Source organism: Mus musculus, chromosome 4 (assembly GCF_000001635.26).
Source record: "Mus musculus strain C57BL/6J chromosome 4, GRCm38.p6 C57BL/6J".
In the NCBI taxonomy this organism is placed as follows: domain Eukaryota; kingdom Metazoa; phylum Chordata; class Mammalia; order Rodentia; family Muridae; genus Mus; species Mus musculus.
In genome coordinates, this window is record NC_000070.6 from 73,750,764 (window position 1) to 73,771,244 (window position 20,481).

Consider the following 20,481-nt stretch of genomic DNA (forward strand, 5'->3'; position numbering starts at 1 on the left):
CTCAGCAGAACTTAGGAAATTAGTCTGAACAGGTTAGAGGGTGCGCCAGAGAACCAGAGAGCTTCTGGGACAGGCGGAAGCACAGAGCCGCTGAGACAGTACCCTTTGCAGGCTGCAGACAGCCGGCCACCTTCCGGACCAGAGGACAGGTGTCCGCCTGGCTCGGGAGGCAGCCTCAGCCTCAGGAGCAGCGGTCGCCATCTTGGTTCCAGGACTCCCTGGAGCTTAGGAATTTAGTCTGCACAGGTGAGAGTCTGCACCACAGAAGCTGACAGCTTCTGGGAACTGCCAAAGCAACACAGCTTCTGAGAAAGGCCCTGTTTTGGGCCTTCTTCTTCGACCAGGAGGAGATCCAAAAACAAGATATCTGCGCACCTTCCCTGTAAGAGAGCTTGCCAGCAGAGAGTGCTCTGAGCACTGAAACTCAGAGGAGAGAATCTGTCTCCCAGGTCTGCTGAGAGATGGTAACAGAATCACCAGAAGAACAATCTCTAAACAGAGTCAACTATAATTACTAACTCCAGAGATTACCAGATGGCGAAAGGTAAACGTAGGAATCCTACTAACAGGAACCAAGACCACTCACCATCATCAGAACCCAGCACTCCCACTTCGCCCATTCCAGGGCACCCCAACACACCCGAAAACCTAGACCTAGATTTAAAAGTATATCTCATGATGATGGTAGAGGACATCAAGAAGGACTTTAATAAATCACTTAAAGAAATACAGGAGAACACTGCTAAAGAGTTACAAGTCCTTAAAGAAAAACAGTAAAACACAATCAAACAGGTAGAAGTCCTTACAGAAAAAGAGGAAAAAAACATACAAACAGGTGATGGAAATGAACAAAAACACACTAGACCTAAAAGAGGAAGTAGACACAATAAAGAAAACTCAAAGTGAGGCAACACTGGAGATAGAAACCCTAGGAAAGAAATCTGGAACCATAGATGCCAGCATCAGCAACAGAATACAAGAGATGGAAGAGAGAATCTCAGGTGCAGAAGATTCCATAGAGAACATCGGCACAACAATCAAAGAAAATGGAAAATGCAAAAAGATCCTAACTCAAAATATCCAGGAAATCCAGGACACAATGAGAAGACCAAACCTACGGATAATAGGAGTGGATGAGAATGAAGATTTTCAACTCAAAGGACCAGCAAACATCTTCAACAAAATTATTGAAGAAAACTTCCCAAATCTAAAGAAAGAGATACCCATGAACATACAAGAAGCCTACAGAACTCCAAATAGACTGGACCAGAAAAGAAATTCCTCCCGACACATAATAATCAGAACAACAAATGCACTAAATAAAGATAGAATACTAAAAGCAGTAAGGGAAAAAGTTCAAGTAACATACAAAGGCAAGCCTATCAGAATTATACCAGATTTTTCACCAGAGATTATGAAAGCCAGAAGAGCCTGGACAGATGTTATACAGACACTAAGAGAACACAAATTCCAGCCCAGGCTACTATACCCAGCCAAACTCTCAATTACCATAGATGGAGAAACCAAAGTATTCCACGACAAAACCAAATTCACACATTATCTCTCCACGAATCCAGCCCTTCAAAGGTTAATAACAGAAAAAAACCAATACAAGAACGGGAACAATGCCCTAGAAAAAACAAGAAGGTAATCCCTCAACAAACCTAAGACAGCCACAAGAACAAAATGCCAACTTTAACAACAAAAATAACAGGAAGCAATAATTACTTTTCCTTAATATCTCTTAACATCAATGGTCTCAACTCCCCAATAAAAAGACATAGACTAACAAACTGGCTACACAAACAAGACCCAACATTTTGCTGTTTACAGGAGACACATCTCAGAGAAAAAGATAGACACTACCTCAGAATAAAAGGCTGGAAAACAATTTTCCAAGCAAATGGTATGAAGAAACAAGCTGGAGTAGCCATCCTAATATCTGATAAGATTGACTTCCAACCCAAAGTCCTTAAAAAAGACAAGGAAGGGCACTTCGTTCTCATCAAAGGTAAAATCCTCCAAGAGGAACTCTCAATTCTGAATATCTATGCTCCAAATACAAGGGCAGCCACATTCATTAAAGAAACTTTAGTAAAGCTCAAAGCACCCATTGCACCTCACACAATAATAGTGGGAGACTTCAACACACCACTTTCACCAATGGACAGATCATGGAAACAGAAACTAAACAGGGACACACTGAAACTAACAGAAGTGATGAAACAAATGGATCTGACAGATATCTACAGAACATTTTATCCTAAAACAAAAGGATATACCTTCTTCTCAGCACCTCATGGTACCTTCTCCAAAATTGACCACATAGTAGGTCACAAAACAGGCCTCAACAGATTCAAAAATATTGAAATTGTCCCATGTATCCTATCAGATCACCATGAACTAAGGCTGATCTTCAATAACAAAAAAAAATAACAGAAAGCCAACACTCACGTGGAAACTGAACAACACTCTTCTCAATGATACCTTGGTCAAGGAAGGAATAAAGAAAGAAATTAAAGACTTTTTAGAGTTTAATGAAAATGAAGCCACAACGTACCCAAACCTTTGGGACACAATGAAAGCATTTCTAAGAGGGAAACTCATAGCTCTGAGTGCCTCCAAGAAGAAACGGGAGAGAGCACATACTAGCAGCTTGACAACACATCTAAAAGCTCTAGAAAAAAAGGAAGCAAATTCACCCAAGAGGAGTAGACGGCAGGAAATAATCAAACTCAGGGGTGAAATCAACCAAGTGGAAACAAGAAGAACTATTCAAAGAATTAACCAAACGAGGAGTTGGTTCTTTGAGAAAATCAACAAGATAGATAAACACTTAGCTAGACTCACTAAAGGGCACAGGGACAAAATCCTAATTAACAAAATCAGAACTGAAAAGGGAGACATAACAACAGATCCTGAAGAAATACAAAACACCATCAGATCCTTCTACAAAAGGCTATACTCAACAAAACTGGAAAACCTGGACGAAGTGGACAAATTTCTGGACAGATACCAGGTACCAAAGTTGAATCAGGATCAAGTTGACCTTCTAAACATTCCCATATCCCCTAAAGAAATAGAAGCAGTTATAAATAGTCTCCCAGCCAAAAAAAGCCCAGGACCAGACGGGTTTAGTGCAGAGTTCTATCAGACCTTCAAAGAAGATCTAATTCCAGTTCTGCACAAACTTTTTCACAAGATAGAAGTAGAAGGTACTCTACCCAACTCATTTTATGAAGCCACTATTACTCTGATACCTAAACCACAGAAAGATCCAACAAAGATAGAGAACTTCAGACCAATTTCTCTTATGAATATTGATACAAAAATCCTCAATAAAATTCTTGCTAACCGAATCCAAGAACACATTAAAGCAATCATCCATCCTGACCAAGTAGGTTTTATTCCAGGGATGCAGGGATGGTTTAATATACGAAAATCCATCAATGTAATCCATTATATAAACAAACTCAAAGACAAAAACCACATGATCATCTCGTTAGATGCAGAAAAAGCATTTGACAAGATCCAACACCCATTCATGATAAAAGTTCTGGAAAGATCAGGAATTCAAGGCCCATACCTAAACACGATAAAAGCAATCTACAGGAAACCAGTAGCCAACATCAAAGTAAATGGAGAGAAGCTGGAAGCAATCCCACTAAAATCAGGGACTAGACAAGGCTGCCCACTTTCTCCCTACCTTTTCAACATAGTACTTGAAGTATTAGGCAGAGCAATTCGACAACAAAAGAAGATCAAGGGGATACAAATTGGAAAGGAGGAAGTCAAAATATCACTTTTTGCAGATGATATGATAGTATATATAAGTGACCCTAAAAATTCCACCAGAGAACTCCTAAACCTGATAAACAGCTTCGGTGAAGTAGCTGGATATAAAATTAACTCAAACAAGTCAATGGCCTTTCTCTACACAAAGAATAAACAGGCTGAGAAAGAAATTAGGGAAACAACACCCTTCTCAATAGTCACAAATAATATAAAATATCTCGGCGTGACTCTAACTAAGGAAGTAAAAGATCTGTATGATAAAAACTTCAAGTCTCTGAAGAAAGAAATTAAAGAAGATCTCAGAAGATGGAAAGATCTCCCATGCTCATGGATTGGCAGGATCAACATTGTAAAAATGGCTATCTTGCCAAAAGCAATCTACAGATTCAATGCAATCCCCATCAAAATTCCAACTCAATTCTTCAACGAATTAGAAGGAGCAATTTGCAAATTCATCTGGAATAACAAAAAACCTAGGATAGCAAAAACTCTTCTCAAGGATAAAAGAACCTCTGGTGGAATCACCATGCCTGACCTAAAGCTTTACTACAGAGCAATTGTGGTAAAAACTGCATGGTACTGGTATAGAGACAGACAAGTAGGCCAATGGAATAGAATTGAAGACCCAGAAATGAACCCACACACCTATGGTCACTTGATCTTCGACAAGGGAGCTAAAACCATCCAGTGGAAGAAAGACAGCATTTTCAACAATTGGTGATGGCACAACTGGTTGTTATGATGTAGAAGAATGCGAATCGATCCATACTTATCTCCTTGTACTAAGGTCAAATCTAAATGGATCAAAGAACTTCACATAAAACCAGAGACACTCAAACTTATAGAGGAGAAAGTGGGGAAAAGCCTTGAAGATATGGGCACCTGAGGAATACCGAATGGCAGAGAATCACCTGAAAAAATGTTCAACATCCTTAATCATCAGGGAAATGCAAATCAAAACAACCCTGAGATTCCACCTCACACCAGTCAGAATGGCTAAGATCAAAAATTCAGGTGACAGCAGATGTGGAGAAAGAGGAACACTCCTCCATTGTTGGTGGGATTGCAGGCTTGTACAACCACTCTGGAAATCCGTCTGGCGGATCCTCAGAAAATTGGACATAGTACTACCGGAGGATCCAGCAATACCTCTCCTGGGCATATATCCAGAAGATGCCCCAACTGTTAAGAAGGACACATGCTCCACTATGTTCATAGCAGTCTTATTTATAATAGCCAGAAGCTGGAAAGAACCCAGATGCCCCTCAACAGAGGAATGGATACAGAAAATGTGGTACATCTACACAATGGAGTACTACTCAGCTATTAAAAAGATGAATTTATGAAATTCCTAGCCAAATGGATGGACCTGGAGGGCATCATCCTGAGTGAGGTTACACATTCACAAAGGAACTCACACAATATGTACTCACTGATAAGTGGATATTAGCCCAAAACCTAGGATACCCAAGATATAAGATACAATTTCCTAAACACATGAAACTTAAGAAAAATGAAGACTGAAGTGTGGACACTATGCCCCTCCTTAGAAGTGGGAACAAAACACCCTTGGAAGGATTTACAGCGACAAAGTTTGGAGCTGAGATGAAAGGATGGACCATGTAGAGACTTCTATATCCAGGGATCCACCCCATAAACAGCATCCAAACGCTGACACCATTGCATACACTAGCAAGATTTTATTGAAAGGACCCAGATGTAGCTGTCTCTTGTGAGACTATGCCGGGGCCTAGCAAACACAGAAGTGGATGCTCACAGTCAGCTAATGGATGGATCACAGGGCTCCCAATGGAGGAGCTAGAGAAAGTACCCAAGGAGCTAAAGGGATCTGCAACCCTATAGGTGGAACAACATTATGAACTAACCAGTACCCCAGAGCTCTTGACTCTAGCTGCATATGTATCAAAAGATGACCTAGTCGGCCATCACTGGAAAGAGAGGCCCATTGGACACGCAAACTTTATATGCCCCAGAACAGGAGAACGCCAGGGCCAAAAAGGGGGAGTGGGCGGGTAGGGGAGTGGGGGTGGGTGGGTATGGGGGACTTTTGGTATAGCATTGGAAATGTAAATGAGCTAAATACCTAATTAAAAAAAATTAATAAAAAAAAAAGAAAGAAAAAAAAAAGAAAAAAAATATATATATATTGGTGTCTCTGTATCATTATTGGTGAACTGGCTAGGATAAAGAAAAACAGCTGCTGTATTAATTTGCAGCTTCCATTTGCATTAATATTACTATTACACACTCTGTAGTACCAGCCCATAAAAACAGCATCTACCTTTCCTCGTTTCTTCACATCTTCCTGCTTAAAAAGCCGATTATATATTCAAACATTGTACATTATTAAAGTTTAACGTTGTTCTTCATTTTGTTCTTGACCTCTATCCCAAATGATAATAAATTCGGGCTGATAGTAATGCACTGGTGTTAATGGAAAGTATACAAAAATTGTGTTCCTTGTGTCAGTTGGAGTGCTGTCCTTGGAAGTGACTTCTGGAGGTCATTTGTTATTTCCTGTTTACCCTTTTGGCCCCTTTTCCAGCTGTCTACCACCAGATCTGCAACAAAGTTAAGTTGGCCCTGCCACATGCTCTTCAATCCTTCCCACTGTGAGGCAAATAAAGATAGCCTGCCTCTGGTATTTGACTACACTAATAAAAGGCACCAAGGCAACATTCAATGCTTAGGAGGTCCTGCTTTTACACAGAGAAACGGCCAAGTAGCTTGGTCAAAAACCCAAAGGTAGGTGAAAAGTGAAACTAGGAAGCTAGAGAGGTGATTACAGTTGAGGACACTTGTTGCTGATCCAGACGACCCGGGTTGTACTCCCAGAACCCACATGGTGACTCACAAACATCTGTAACTCCACTTCCAGAGGGTCCAATGCCATCTTTTAGACTTTGTGCATACCAGATTTATTCAGTTTTACTTTATTTTTATAGTATAAACATTCATCAGGACAAAACACCCATAAAAATAAAATAAAAATAAATACCTTTTTTAAAAGGAGAGGGGGCATGGGAAATAAATCAGAATCAGCTGGGCAAGGTAGAATTTGTCTTTAATCTCAACACTGAAGTAGCAGAGACCACTGGATATCTTTGAGTTCATGGCCAACTTCTTCTACAGAGTTTCTTATCTAGTCATTTAGACAAACTTTCAACGAAGTGTGTGTAAGTGTGTGTTTATCTGTGTGTATGTGTGTGTGTGTGTGTGTGTGTGTGTGTGTGTGTGCACATGTATGCACATGTTCAAGCATAAAATCTGTCTGTCTAGAATAACATATCAGAGGCATAATGACCATATTTTGGTAACAAATGCCACATACAAGAATAATGAACAATAGTAAGAATTTAAGTATTCATTTAATAATGCACAATAGCTGAATCAATAATTGTTCTTTGAACAAAAAAATTTCAAGAAGGGTGAAAGATAAGATTGTGACAGTTATGCTACGTACTACTTCATTTTTCCCAGAATCAATAAACACTGAGTATAATGACCTTTGAGGTTCATTAATTAAGTCAAGGAAATATAATTATAATGAAGGGCTCAAAGTAAAGAAATTTTAGGTTAATATATAAGTGCAGCAAGATTAAAACAATCCAATAAAAACTGTCATTTCATGATCTCAACAATTAATATTTTCAAGGGAAAATAAAGAATTTTTATAGTAGTAGTGACATTACAAAGACGGTTGAATATCATCATACTGCCTAGTTTTCTATCAACTTGATCCAAGCTAGAGTTTTTGGATGTGACTATAGACAAGCCTGGAGAACATTTTCTTAATTAGATTGATATGGGAGGGCTCTCCCATTGTATGTGAGTTTTTCCCTGAGGTGAAGTCCTGGGCTCTATAAAAAAGCAGGCTGAGTAACCCAGAGGTGCCAAATCCTAAGTGGCACTCTCTCATGGCTTCAACATCAGCTCCTGCCTCCAGGTTCCTGCTTTATTTGAGTTCCTACTGTCACTGCTACTGATGAACTGTTAAATGAAACTGTGGCTGAAGTAAACCCTCTCCAGTTTGCTTTTGGTCACAGTGTTTCATCACAGCAACAGTAACCCTATTTAAACAATGTTTTAAAACAAAAAACCAAAAACACAATCAGAAAATCCAAGAAAGCTACAACTCTTCATGAAAATCATGATCCAAATCTAAAGCCAAATACAAGGCAATAACATCAAGAATGGATAAGATTGTGAGGCTAGGACACATCTCTCTGAAGATGATTAATGCTGACTAGATAGAAAGTTATGCAATGCCAACTCAAGAGCCAGAGTACACAAAACACTTTTAATTTTTGAGATTAATCAAAAATCAACACAAATAAAATAACTTAGCAAAGGTAAATGCCATGTATGTTTGCAACAGAAAAAGGAAATATAAACATAGGAACAGATTTTTTAAAAGACCAGAGAGAAAAGCCGAAAGCAGGGCTTGAAGTCACACATACAAAAGCAGTATTAGCCACATAAGCTGGCTTTCAACACTATGTGTACATTACTTTAAGTAAATAAACATAAAAAAATAAAATAAAACCATGCAAGTGGTAAATAATTGAAGGGGAAAAATCTTCTATAATACAGTTACTCAAATATATTTCAAAGACTTTTTATAATTATTGTATCGGTTTCTCTTTAAGCCTTTATTCCAGAAACACAAAAACAATAAATGCCACAAGTATAGGCATGCTATCTGTGTTACTTAAGATTTTTGTCAACTTGATACAAGTGAGAATCATTTAGGAAGAGGAATTCTCAACTGAGAAAACATTTCCATAAGACAGACTTATAGACAAGTCTGTTGGGCATTTTCTTGATTAATAATTGATATGGAAATTTCCATTGGGGATGGTGTCATCTCTGGGCAGGTGGTCCTAGTTTGTATAAGAAGGAAAGCCCCGGGAACACGCTGTGAAGCAGTGTTCCTCATAGGCTTCTGCTTCTCTTCCTGCTCTGATGTTTGCTGGTGGTGCTGACCTGAGAAGTCTAAGATGGAATAAACTGTTCTCCCCAAGTTGTTTTAGATCATGATGCTTTATCATACCTATAGAAAGTAACTAATGTCTAAGAGGAAATGCAATTTTCCAGTGAAGTGTGATTCTTACCATTGTTAAATCATGGATTTGCTTCTTCAATGCCGTCACATCTTGCTTTTGACTTATTTGTCTTGATTGCTCTTCAAGCTAAAAAAGTAAACAAGAAGTGCTTTGGTGAAAATTAGAGATATTCTTGAATATGAATGTGGGAATTCTAGTCATTTTCAATTTTTAATACTTTATGAATTTACAAATCATTAAATGACATAAAATTTGTAATATTAAAACATTTGTTTTAAATAATACGAACATAAGGGGGGCTTTTATTATTGAATGTATTTTCTTTAAAACTCTGGGAAAGCTGATTTGAAAACCATTCCACTATAATGCAATCTTTACTCTCCTTGTTTGCTAAAGGAATATGCACATTCTTTTTTATCCTGTGGGTTGTTTTTTAAAACGAAATCCCAAATATTGATTTGCCAAATGAAGACTTAAGGTGTGTGCTAGGGATAACCACACCACAAAAACCTGCTTACAATAACAGAAAGCTCTTGCGTGAAAGTTGTGTGCTAGGACTGAGCCACACTACAACAAGGTTTGTCTAGTACACAATCTTCACAATGTGATCAAATATCTTACAACACATCTGTGCTTAACAGTTTCTGTTTTACTTTGTATTCTTTATAATATTCTTACTTTCTGTTAGAGTGTTACAATTTTTTGTTGTTGTTTTGGTTTGGTTTGATAGATATAGACTCATAATGTAAAGTCTTGCCTCAATTTTGCTTTGTGGCTAAGGCTAGCATTGAAGTCCTGACCTTCCTAACTCTCAAGTACTGGGAGGACACATGAGTACTAGAAATAAAATTTAAGAAAAGTGTTAATGTCAGACTCATCTGTTTTCTTCATGGTGAACTTTTAAGAAATGTTTGCAACAATAGCTGAAATCACTAATAACAAAGCTTGACACATGATGTCTGTTTGCTAGTTGATACATTCATACTAGAGTTCAAGAATATCTAATGCAAAAATAACTTTCCCATGAGTCAGGTGAAGGCAGAAGCAGAAAGACTGTTAAGTCTGGAGCCAACCTTGAGTTCACACAGTGAAGCTGATCAAGCTGACCAAGATTACAGCCAAATAGATCAAGGCTATGTCTCAAAAGCAATGTCTGAAGAAAGCTGCCCATAGTACAAGATTTTCTTAGTATGTCTAAGAAAATGATAAAACCCTAGCACTGTAAACAAAAACTGAAAGACTTGACTACCATGATGAAATATTCAGATCTGTGAGGATATGTTTGCAGGTCACCTCAAATAGGGGCTTTTTCCTACACTAGCCAAAATGCCTACCACATTTTGTCATGCTCATGGGCTTTAACTATAAGCTGTCTTCATCTTGCCAGAAAGTATCATATGATATGACTAGCATGTGGCTAATCATGACTAACAGATGCATATTAATTAGGTTTTGTGTCTGGTGAAGACCATCTATTTTCCAGGCATTGCTTTTGGCTGTATCCTTCCATAGACAGAGAAAACTTTCTTTTTTGTACCCACTTTGGAGTTGCCTCTCCTATAGAGCAAGAAGCACATAGATCTGACTACAGCCTGCTATATGTGAATATCAACCTCCTGGCTCTGCAGTATCAACACCTTTATGAAAATCAGACGATTTTGGCTTTGTGGATCTACTTCCAGACATTTTAGTCAATGAACCTGTATGTCCTTCTACATTTCTGTGTTGTTTTTGTTATTATGCATGTGTAGTATAACCTGAATTTAAAATTGGTAATTATTATGTATTTTTTAAAAAGAAATGCATTATGACTTCACAGGAGAAAAATTATAAAGAATTAACTGAAGACTCTCAAAATTTATTGAAAAAATAGTGACAGCCGCAATAACCTGTAAATAATACTTTATAATTTTCAGAGCCCTTAAAATTCTCTCCTATAAATCTTGTTACTGTTTTATGCAGCAAACATATCAGGTGGGCAAGGTGTCTAGTGCAGGCAAAAAAAGTACACACTTATTTGGTTACCAACTCTTCAAGTTGTAACAGAGCATATTCCCTTCTCTAGAACTTAGACCTCATTTGTAAACCATAGCTATTTAATAAGATCCTCAGAAACAGTTCATACTTTTTCAAATTATGAGAATGATCTTAATAAAGTATACTCTCGGTAAAATATCAATTACTGTGGTTAGGCAGGATAATTCATTATTAAAACTCTGTTTTAGCCTCACTGGGTCTCTGCTTAGTTTCTGTTTCAGTGACCAGTCCATTGGTGAGAGTGGGGTGTTGAAGTCTCCCACTATTATTGTGTGAGGTTCAATGTGTGTTTTGAGATTTAGAAGTTTCTTTTATGAATGTGGGTGCCTTTGCATTTAGGGCCTAGATGTTCAGAACTGAGACATTCTCTTGATGGTCTTGTTCCTTTGATGTATATGAAGTCTACTTAAGCTATTCATATTACTTATGGAAACAACCACATGTAAGATGTAATTTTAACCCTGAGACAGAGCAGCTTGTTGTGACAGTAAGAGATTTTGTTGTTGTTGACATTGTTGTTTCTGTATGTGGAGATGTCAATTTGATAGCACACTATTAATTACATCTGCACCAAGGCAGGTTCAGGCATCCAAATCTCCCCTATCCTGCTGCCTAACTCCACAGCTGCTTTTAAATATCTGTGAACAAATCACAGAACATATAGAAACTGTTCATTCAAACCAAGAGAGAAAATGCCAGTACTTAAACATGCTTTTGCTCATATTTCTACAAATTGTTTTCTTATCTCTCAATGATCAGGTGATTGCTAGACATAGATCTTCCTACTTAAAAGAACATTTTTTAATTTCACTTAATATTTATTAATTATCTGCTACACAGCTTCAAGTCAGGTAGAAATGGGAATACAGGGATACCATTCCTATGCAGATAATGTTTCAGTAAAGAACAAACTCTCTGCTAGAAACAGAGGAGTCACTCAAAGCACTTAGTGAATTAAAACTATAGCAATGAGTATGATAACTGTTCAAGGATAAGACAACTTATCGTCCCCATGTTAAAAGTCAGATGGGCCTTAAAAAAATGAGTCTCCTAAGGAGTTGGACCAACTAAGAAATGCCATTCCTTCTACTTTAATATAATTCTAAATGTTTTCCAGTTTCAATGTCTTAGATACAGTGAGACACTGAGACTGTTTCTAGAACATCTAGATGCCACATACACACCTTTTTTAACCTTTTAATGGTCACTTGTAAGTCTCCTACTTCTGTTTCATACTGACGCCTGAGGTCAGTGAGAGCCTCCTCAGCTTTGCGCTTTTCCTAGAAGGAAAATAAAAGACATCATGTGAGTAATTTCTGCTCTTAAATGTGCTTCAAACCCACATCAACATGAAGCACTTTTGGTCAAGCTAAACTGACCAAAATGTTCCTAAACAAGAACAGTGAGACAAGATAGCAGAAGAATGCCAGGAAGTCTTGGTATACACCAGTGCTGGACTTGAAACCTACAAAACTAGTGGAAATGTAGAAGATGAAGATTCACACATCACCCTCAAGTTCAGGTCTAAAACTATAATTCTGTGCTAAGACAGCAACATACCAATAAATCAGTTAACCATTACTATCAAAAAATATAGCACATCTATGGGCTATACACTGTGTTGTCTCAGGACTCAGGAAGGCACAGCTGGTATACTTGTCCTATCTTATTTTTATACAAATAAATCTTTGTTAATTATAACAAATAGTCAACCCAGTATACATGTGTTTACTGATGACCAGTAGAGTATTTCCTATTCTAATCTTATAGCTGTTTGACTTTTAGCATTAGTTTGGAACTCCCCTGGTTATTCCCATAGAGTCAACAAAAACATCAAAAAAATCGAGGTATCTGGGCTGGCAAGATGGCACAGCAGTTGAGAACATCAGCTGTTCCTAAAGAGGACCCGAGTTTGATTCCCATCATCACAACAATCTCAATCTCCAGTTTTAGGGAATCTGATGCTCTCTTCTGGCTACTATGGACACCAGCAATGCACACAGTGCACAGATACACATGCAAGCAAAGTACTTCTATATGAAAAATAAAACTATCTTAAAAAACAACAACAAAAAACAAACAAACAAAAAAATCTTTGCACTGGAATTACCTTCACCAACCAAAGGTTAGTTGAATGCCACAGTTAAGGGTAACGGCCTACTGAATCAACTTGCAGGTCCCAAAACAGTCAGGTGATGGCTTAAGTAAAGGTTCCCCTGTCTACAATACCACCAAAAGTCAGCTCAGGAGACAATTAGAACCCTCTTGTTGCTTCAGACATCCAGCACATTGGTACAGACTCAAAAAAACAAAGAGTCAACAATATGACACATTCTGAAACTGTGTTATATATATGAACAGAGTTCTCAAAAAGATATTATCTAAGAAATTATTTCAAAATGTTCACCATCCTTAGAGATCCAGAAAATGCAATGCAGAACAACTTTGAGATTTCATCAAACCCCAGAAATAATGGGTAAAATAAACAAAACAACCAAACAACAACAAATGCTAGAGAAGATATAAGTAAAAGAGAGCCCTCGTTCATTGTTGTTGGGATTGCAAACTGGTTCAGGCCCTATAGAAATCAGTACAGAGAACTCACAAACAGATAAAATTCTTCCACATACTCTGTATCACTATATCAATCCTTGGCATATGGCTAATATTTTTATTCCTAATGCTGGCGATTTATCAGCCCCACAGATAGCTAATCAGTTATGTGCATTGATGGTCTATTCACAATACATAGGAAAAGTAAATTACCCGAATGTCCCTGACTTGAGGAATGGATAAGAAAAATGTGGTTCATATACATGATTCAATATGATTTAAAGCAAAAAAAAAAAATGAAATCATGAAATCTGCAGTGGATGAACTTAGAAAAGGCTATATTGAGTGAGGTAACCAAGATTCGGAAAGACAAATGTATATGCTCTCTCTCATCTACAGTTCCAAGATCCAAATACTCAGATGTGAGTATATAGCCTGAAATAATCACAGAAATGAGGAAAGTAAAAATGTACCTACAAGTAGAAGTTGTCCCTAGAGAGGGAAATAGCAGTGAACAAGTGACATACAAGAGAAAATAGAAGAAAAATGCAAAAAATAGTGGTCTTTCTAATTGGAGGGAAAAAAGGAAGTCAATACAGTAGGGAAGAAAGGGGAAAAACAACACTAAGAGGCTTTCAGAAACACAAGAAATCATTATTTATGAAACAGCATATATAATGACTATATATGTACATATATTCATAATGCATATAAAATTTAAAACTTTACTATGTCACTTGGGCTGACAATACTCTCCACAAGAGCTATAGATGAACAAAATCCCCAACACTAGGAATAAAAAACTCTCTTTCAAGTCAAGAAAGTTAAAGAGTCTCCAAAAGCAATATAGGCTATTTTGTTGCACTTATTTAAGTATTATTTAAGTACCTACTGCTGAAGAAAGATACTGTGGACTTTACAGACATGACTTGAATACAAAAATCTCTTTGCTGGAGAATAACTTTTCTATTACCAGAAAGTGCTGTCACGAAAGGGAAGCACCTAAAAGTCCTATTTACCTGTGCCTTTATACAACAATGACCAGGAGAACATGATATCTCTAAGAGTGCAATTGTGGCACAGGCATGTTGGTATGGTAACGAACCATTGTCTAATTGTTCTCAAGGGCCATCACTCAACACAAAGGAAATCATGTTCTATACTGGAGACTTATATCCAACTCTCCAAACTACCTAGTGAGGTCATGGTCTTTAGGGGAGAACCTACTACTACCACTTTACTAACCCAGCATGATTCATAAATGCATTCTACATACTCATCCTACTACATGATTAAAAAGTGTAGCTAATGCCCCCCCCAAAGAACAGCTCAAGAAAAATATAGTATAGAAAACCACAACTGATCAAAATACAAAGAAAAGTTGATTGTAGAGTACCCAGTCACAATGGATGTAGGCATAGTACAACTCATGTATGTCAGGCACAGGGAACATCATGCAGGAGAGAGATGAAATATTGAAAAAGCCAGAAAACTACTAGATCTGTTAAAACCATGTCTCTTGGAAAGACAAAAGAAACTAACAGCAATAAGGGTGCTAAAGTAAGAGGGGGAAATTTCATGAGTCTCTACCTCTAAATAAAAATTACAATGGAATGATGAGAGGAGAGAATAAGTCTTTCCCAGGGACTAACTCTTTAACTGTTTAAAAGCAAGCGGATAGGCCAGAAATCATATACACACAAGCAACACTAAGCAGACTGAGCATGTTGTACTTATGCATATAGTTGTGCATGTATTTATGCACATGCATGTTCCAGTAATAATTAAAGAAAAAGAGGCCATGAATTTGAGAGAAAATGAGGGCTGAGGACATGGTAGGAGTTTGACAGAGAAAAAAATAAGGGATAAATGATGTCATTTCATTTTAAACTTTTTTGTAAAAAGTAATAAAAAATATTGATGTTTAATGCAAAAATCTCAAAAAGTACCAAAATACATTAAGAAAAAAGCAACACAGTATTCAATAATAAATATTAATAATTGCTTTTCTACTATCTCTTTTATTTTATGAATAAAAATAATATCATTGACCAAAAGCAAAGACCAAAATATAAAAATAAAACTCTCTCACCTGTCAATAACCAGGTCCTAAATGATGTCCTTACCTGATGACTTGTGATGTCTTTTATAAAAGAAAAATAATGCCTAACTCCTATGACTCCTAGGCCTTGCACCAAATGATTAATCCCAGCAGAGATAAATGCTGCTATAAAATTCTACCTAACTGGACAGTGAGCACTTACCTCCTATGTACTTAAATATGACCCCAGAAAAAAACAGATGATTCTGGTCTGACAAATCCTTTTACACTTGATCTTTGGCAGGTTATCCCAACACAATAAAAATTACTTTCTCTATAGCTCTCTCCAATGAGCTATAATTATATGCACAAATATAATTTACCAAAATTAATTCAACATAAGAGGGAATATATCATAGTAAGACAAGAAAACATTATCTACAAAAGAAGCAAAATTTTCATTGCTCATAGATTGTTATCACTAATCAAGAAACCTTGCTGGAATCCATCAGAAGTTACTCAGTGTGTGTTTGTGTATGTATGTGTATGTGTGTGTGTGTGTGTGTGTGTGTGTGTGTGTGTGTGTGTGTGTGTACATATATGTGTGTGTGTGTGTATGTGTACACTAATTACATATACTAATATACTAATATTTTATATTTTCACAGATTTACTAGTAACAAATCAGAAACAAATTTCAAAATGTTTTTAATGTCATCAAAATAGAACAATTAAGAAAAATCATGTGTAGTATCTACACACTGCAGACTATCAAGCACTTCTGAGAAGGAAGATATAGAGAATGGTTCATATAGAGAGAGTACTCAGTACTGTTATAATGTCACTGTACTATCCTAATCTACAGATAACTGGGAAGACAAACCCTCTGCAGGATTCTGTTTTAGATTTGCTTTTAAACATCAATATAAGTAGATTCTGTAAAAATTAAATAAATAGCTGGGCAGTGGTGGTGCACGCCTTTAATCCCAGCACTTGGGAGGCAGGGGCAGGTGGATTTCTGAGTTTGAGGGCAGCCTGGTCTACAAAGTGAGTTCCAGGACAGCCAGGGTTATACAGAGAAACCCTTTCTCAAAAAAGAAAATAAATAAATAAATAAACAAACGAACAAACTGGCAAAGCAACTTTGTAAAGGAAAGAAAGGAAGGACTGAAACCTCTAGACTTCAAGATTCATCACAATGAACCAACAGCTTTAAACAGAGGGAAACACTGACCCAGGCTCAGAGCAGAGTTAGGGTATAGCAAACTTGCACAAACACAGCTAGCTGGCTTGGGCAGAACACAAGTATTGTGCAGCACAAAATGGACAAATATTGTTTTCAACAAAAAGTACTAGAATAATTAGATACAAACACACGGAAAAACAATGATCAGATATTGTACCATGTACAAAGTTAGTTGAAAGTGTACAGGTTTACCAAGCACACACATGTATGCACACACACACACATATGCACACACTTACCATATTCTTATATAAGTACAGTTTACTGAACACAAATTGTAAGTTACTAAAGGTGTTACAGTGTAAAAAAATATGCATTTCTTGTACAAAAAAAGAAGTCATGGGAAAAAGAGATTCCCTTGGATAGAGAACTAGATGCAGAAATTGATGCAAACTGGAGATTCAATTTTGCAGAATATAGGGAAGTAGAAGAGTCTAGGTAAAATTACCAAGGCAGCTGGGCAGTGATGGCTAAAACCTTTAACCCAGAGTTCACTCTGAGTTCAAGGCCAGCCTGGACTACAGAGTGAGTTACAGGACAGCCAGTGCTACACAAAAAAGTAAAAACATAATAAATAAATGGATAGATAGATAGATAGATAGATAGATAGATAGATAGATAGATAGATATAGATAGATAATCACCAAAGTAAAGAAACAGTTGAAATAAAATCAGACTCACAAGCAGTGAAGCAAAGGATGAAGAGTCCAGGAGGCCGAAAGATGCCATGGTGACTGGAGGAAGCTAGGGAAAGTCTCCAAAGAGCCATTGTGTGTGAATCCAGAGAAAACATGATTAAAGGTGTGAGGTTGGTGCTCGAAAGGGCTGGCAAGCATAGTTCTTCCCAGTGCCAAAATGTTCAGCTGGCAGGCAAGTCCTTGACTGGCATGCTAAAGTCTCAGGGTTTATGTGGATAGAAACTGACTGGCCACAAGTAAAATGCAAGAAAGAAGCTATACATCATATAAGTTTACTTTTTTTTTTCCTAGAATGAAGTCAGGAAAATACGAAGATGTTATCATTAGTAAAGCACGAAATTGTAAGAAATAGAGGCCATGTGATTATCCACATGGCCAGGAATTGGTTTGAAGGCACTGGGATCAAGAAGAGTTGGTCATACTATAATATGTGACTATGAGAACTGTTTGATCCACGAATAGAAGTACAGATTCAACAGTGGTAGAGAGTTTTAAAGGAAGGCTAAGAATGAAATTACTATTCCTAAACACAATTGGACTGTGTGTAAATGTAAAATTTGAAGATAATCCATCACAAATGGAGATAATCAAATACACTGTATGATATTCTCAAAGAATTAATGAATATATTTTTATTAAAAGAGATAGAACAACTAAAGATACCTAAAGGGATATGAGTATATGGTAAAGACAAGGAAGGTAAATTATCTGAAAGGAGTTGAGGATAGAAGAGAAAAAAATCATAACAGCCGTGGTCATGCGTATCACAGATAACACTTCTCAGTACTTTACGTACGTTAGGATGATTATCCCTCCTTGAGGCCGGTGGGTGGCAGGACTGTTCTGTAAATTTGACTGACAGGAGATTACTTTACCATCGCCACATGGCCTTGGGAAGGGTGAACTCAGGATGTACACATAAGTGTGTCAGATGCCAGTGCTCAGGTCTGCACTCTTATTACCTCTCAGCATCAAAATAAAATTTAAGTCCTAATATTACTTACTCAGAGAAATATCTATTTTTTTCTACCTTCAGCAAACATCAACTTCCCAAATATATTTTATACTGAAAAACACGCCTTTCTAGAGAAACCACTAAAGACAGCATAAAGCTTTCAACTTAAGAGATCCTCCAACATTAAACATGACAGGTCAATATAAAAATAGATCTTCTGCCACCTCACCAAAGCCAACTCACAGTCTGCCTGCCTGTCCTCTGCTCCATGACATTCTTTTCAATGAGGCCTCTGCCTTCCCATGAAAGCTGACTCCTTTCCAACTCACTTGAACCTCATGCCATGCCTCACGTGGAGCATCCTTCACTTACTTGGATAACATCTTTGTACCTCTTTAACTCATGAGCACAAAACACTTCTGATTACAAAAAAAAAAAAAAAAAAAAAAATCTATTTCCTGCTCAAAAATCCAGAGCGTTGATTTTTTTACATAGAGTAATAACTAGTGACACCTGCTGTCCCAACACGTTAGCACCAAGAAAAGCACCTTTAGCTCCACAAGAAAAGATACTCTCGGAAAATCCGCCAGATGAATGAATGACCAATCCACAAACTCACATCTTTCCGGGACTCATTTTCCACAGCTTGAATCCTCTGATCCATTTCCTCTTCCAGCTCACTTAGCTGAATGGCCGCCTTGTCCTGGGCTCTGAAATTCAAAAAATGCATTGTACACTTGGACTAAACTGTGAAGGGAAATTCAAAACTCATCAACATCAGGTTTCACTTTACAGACATACCATATATGGTATTTCCCAATCCATCTATATAATAAACTAAGCTTGCCAGTGTGACTACTTGGGTGTAAAATGACATTAAACAACTAAAAGAAATTAAATATTAGGCTGAAGGAGACTGTCAGAAAATCTGAAAATACTGCTACAATTGAGTGACAAACCTACACAAAGGAAAGAACTTTAAGGCACTAGACAATTAGATCTAATGTCATATTACTATTATATATTCTTCACAGTTGTAGACTAAAGTACAAGGAACACTCTCAAGAATGGTTTCTAAGCACTGCTTTCTACCTATTGTCAACACCCTTCTGTATTTTATCCATGAGTTAATTTTTAAGAACTTTTATCTAGAAGGTATAAATTACCAGAGAGAAGAAATAAAGTGTGGCTTTGGGGGGTCTGCCCCATTCACGAAATACACACACACACACACACACACACACACACACACACTTTGACTGGGCCTGCATGTATAGGTATATGCATGTGTAAGTAAGCATGCATGAACATCTGCAGAATGAAACAAGTGCTCAGGCCCAGTCAAAGTGTGTGTGTGTGTGTGTGTGTGTGTGTGTGTGTGTGTGTGTGTGTGTGTGTGCAAGCACCTATGTGTTTGTGTGTGTCTGTATGTGCTTAACTTCTCCCTTTCTTCCTTTTCTCCTTTTCTTTTCTCTCTGACTCACAAAGAGTTAATGAACTCCAAGCCTCTCCTCTGTCCAGAGAGGGGCCCTTGAACCAGAGGAAAGAAAGAGTTCAAGTAATTAAGCCTTATTTTCTTAATCCCCTGCTGCTGTCAGCAAGAATCAAATCACCAGAAGCCAGCAGCCCTTGGCCACAGAATAGCAAAGAGTTAAAGAAGACAAAAGAATTGCCAGAAGTAAGAAGTGTTTGGGCTATGTAATCACCAACAGAAGAATTGCCAAGGGTAAAACAGCATTGGCCCTGATCACCAACTCCATATCCCCACTTCACTGCCTTCCTCAGTGAACTAGTTGTCAGGAAAAGCCCCTAGCATCTGTTTTTGTCAAGTAGCTGGATAGAAAAAAAACATTCTGAATTTTTCAGGATGGACTCAGCAGTTCTGAGGAGTTGACCTCATAGGATGGAAACCATCTACCAACAGACTGCTGTTTAATCTTGCAATTACTACCTGACAAAACTTACCCTGTATGGAATACTTTACAGTGTTCTAGATTCCTAAAGTTCATGAGGTCCACTTGCATCATAATATGATTGTGCCATTCCGACCCTTTGCCACCCAGGTCACG

At 37.5% G+C, this 20,481-nt stretch overlaps 1 protein-coding gene across 5 annotated transcripts in view; it reads right to left on the bottom strand.

Annotated features, from left to right (window-relative positions):
- Rasef (RAS and EF hand domain containing) overlaps positions 1-20,481 on the bottom strand; it is a 76,660-nt gene that overhangs the window by 36,187 nt on the left and 19,992 nt on the right. For 3 of the 5 annotated variants that reach the window (XM_006537926.4, XM_017320201.2, NM_001017427.1), the window contains 3 exons: positions 19,032-19,122; positions 12,104-12,199; positions 8,931-9,008 (listed from right to left, as the gene is read on the bottom strand). In XM_006537926.4, coding sequence (XP_006537989.1) covers positions 8,931-9,008; positions 12,104-12,199; positions 19,032-19,122 — 265 coding nt within the window. Of the gene's footprint in view, positions 1-8,930; positions 9,009-12,103; positions 12,200-19,031; positions 19,123-19,213; positions 19,498-20,118; positions 20,358-20,481 lie in introns of those variants that run through there. The other 2 variants (XM_011250042.1, XM_006537927.3) reach the window with 2 other exon arrangements.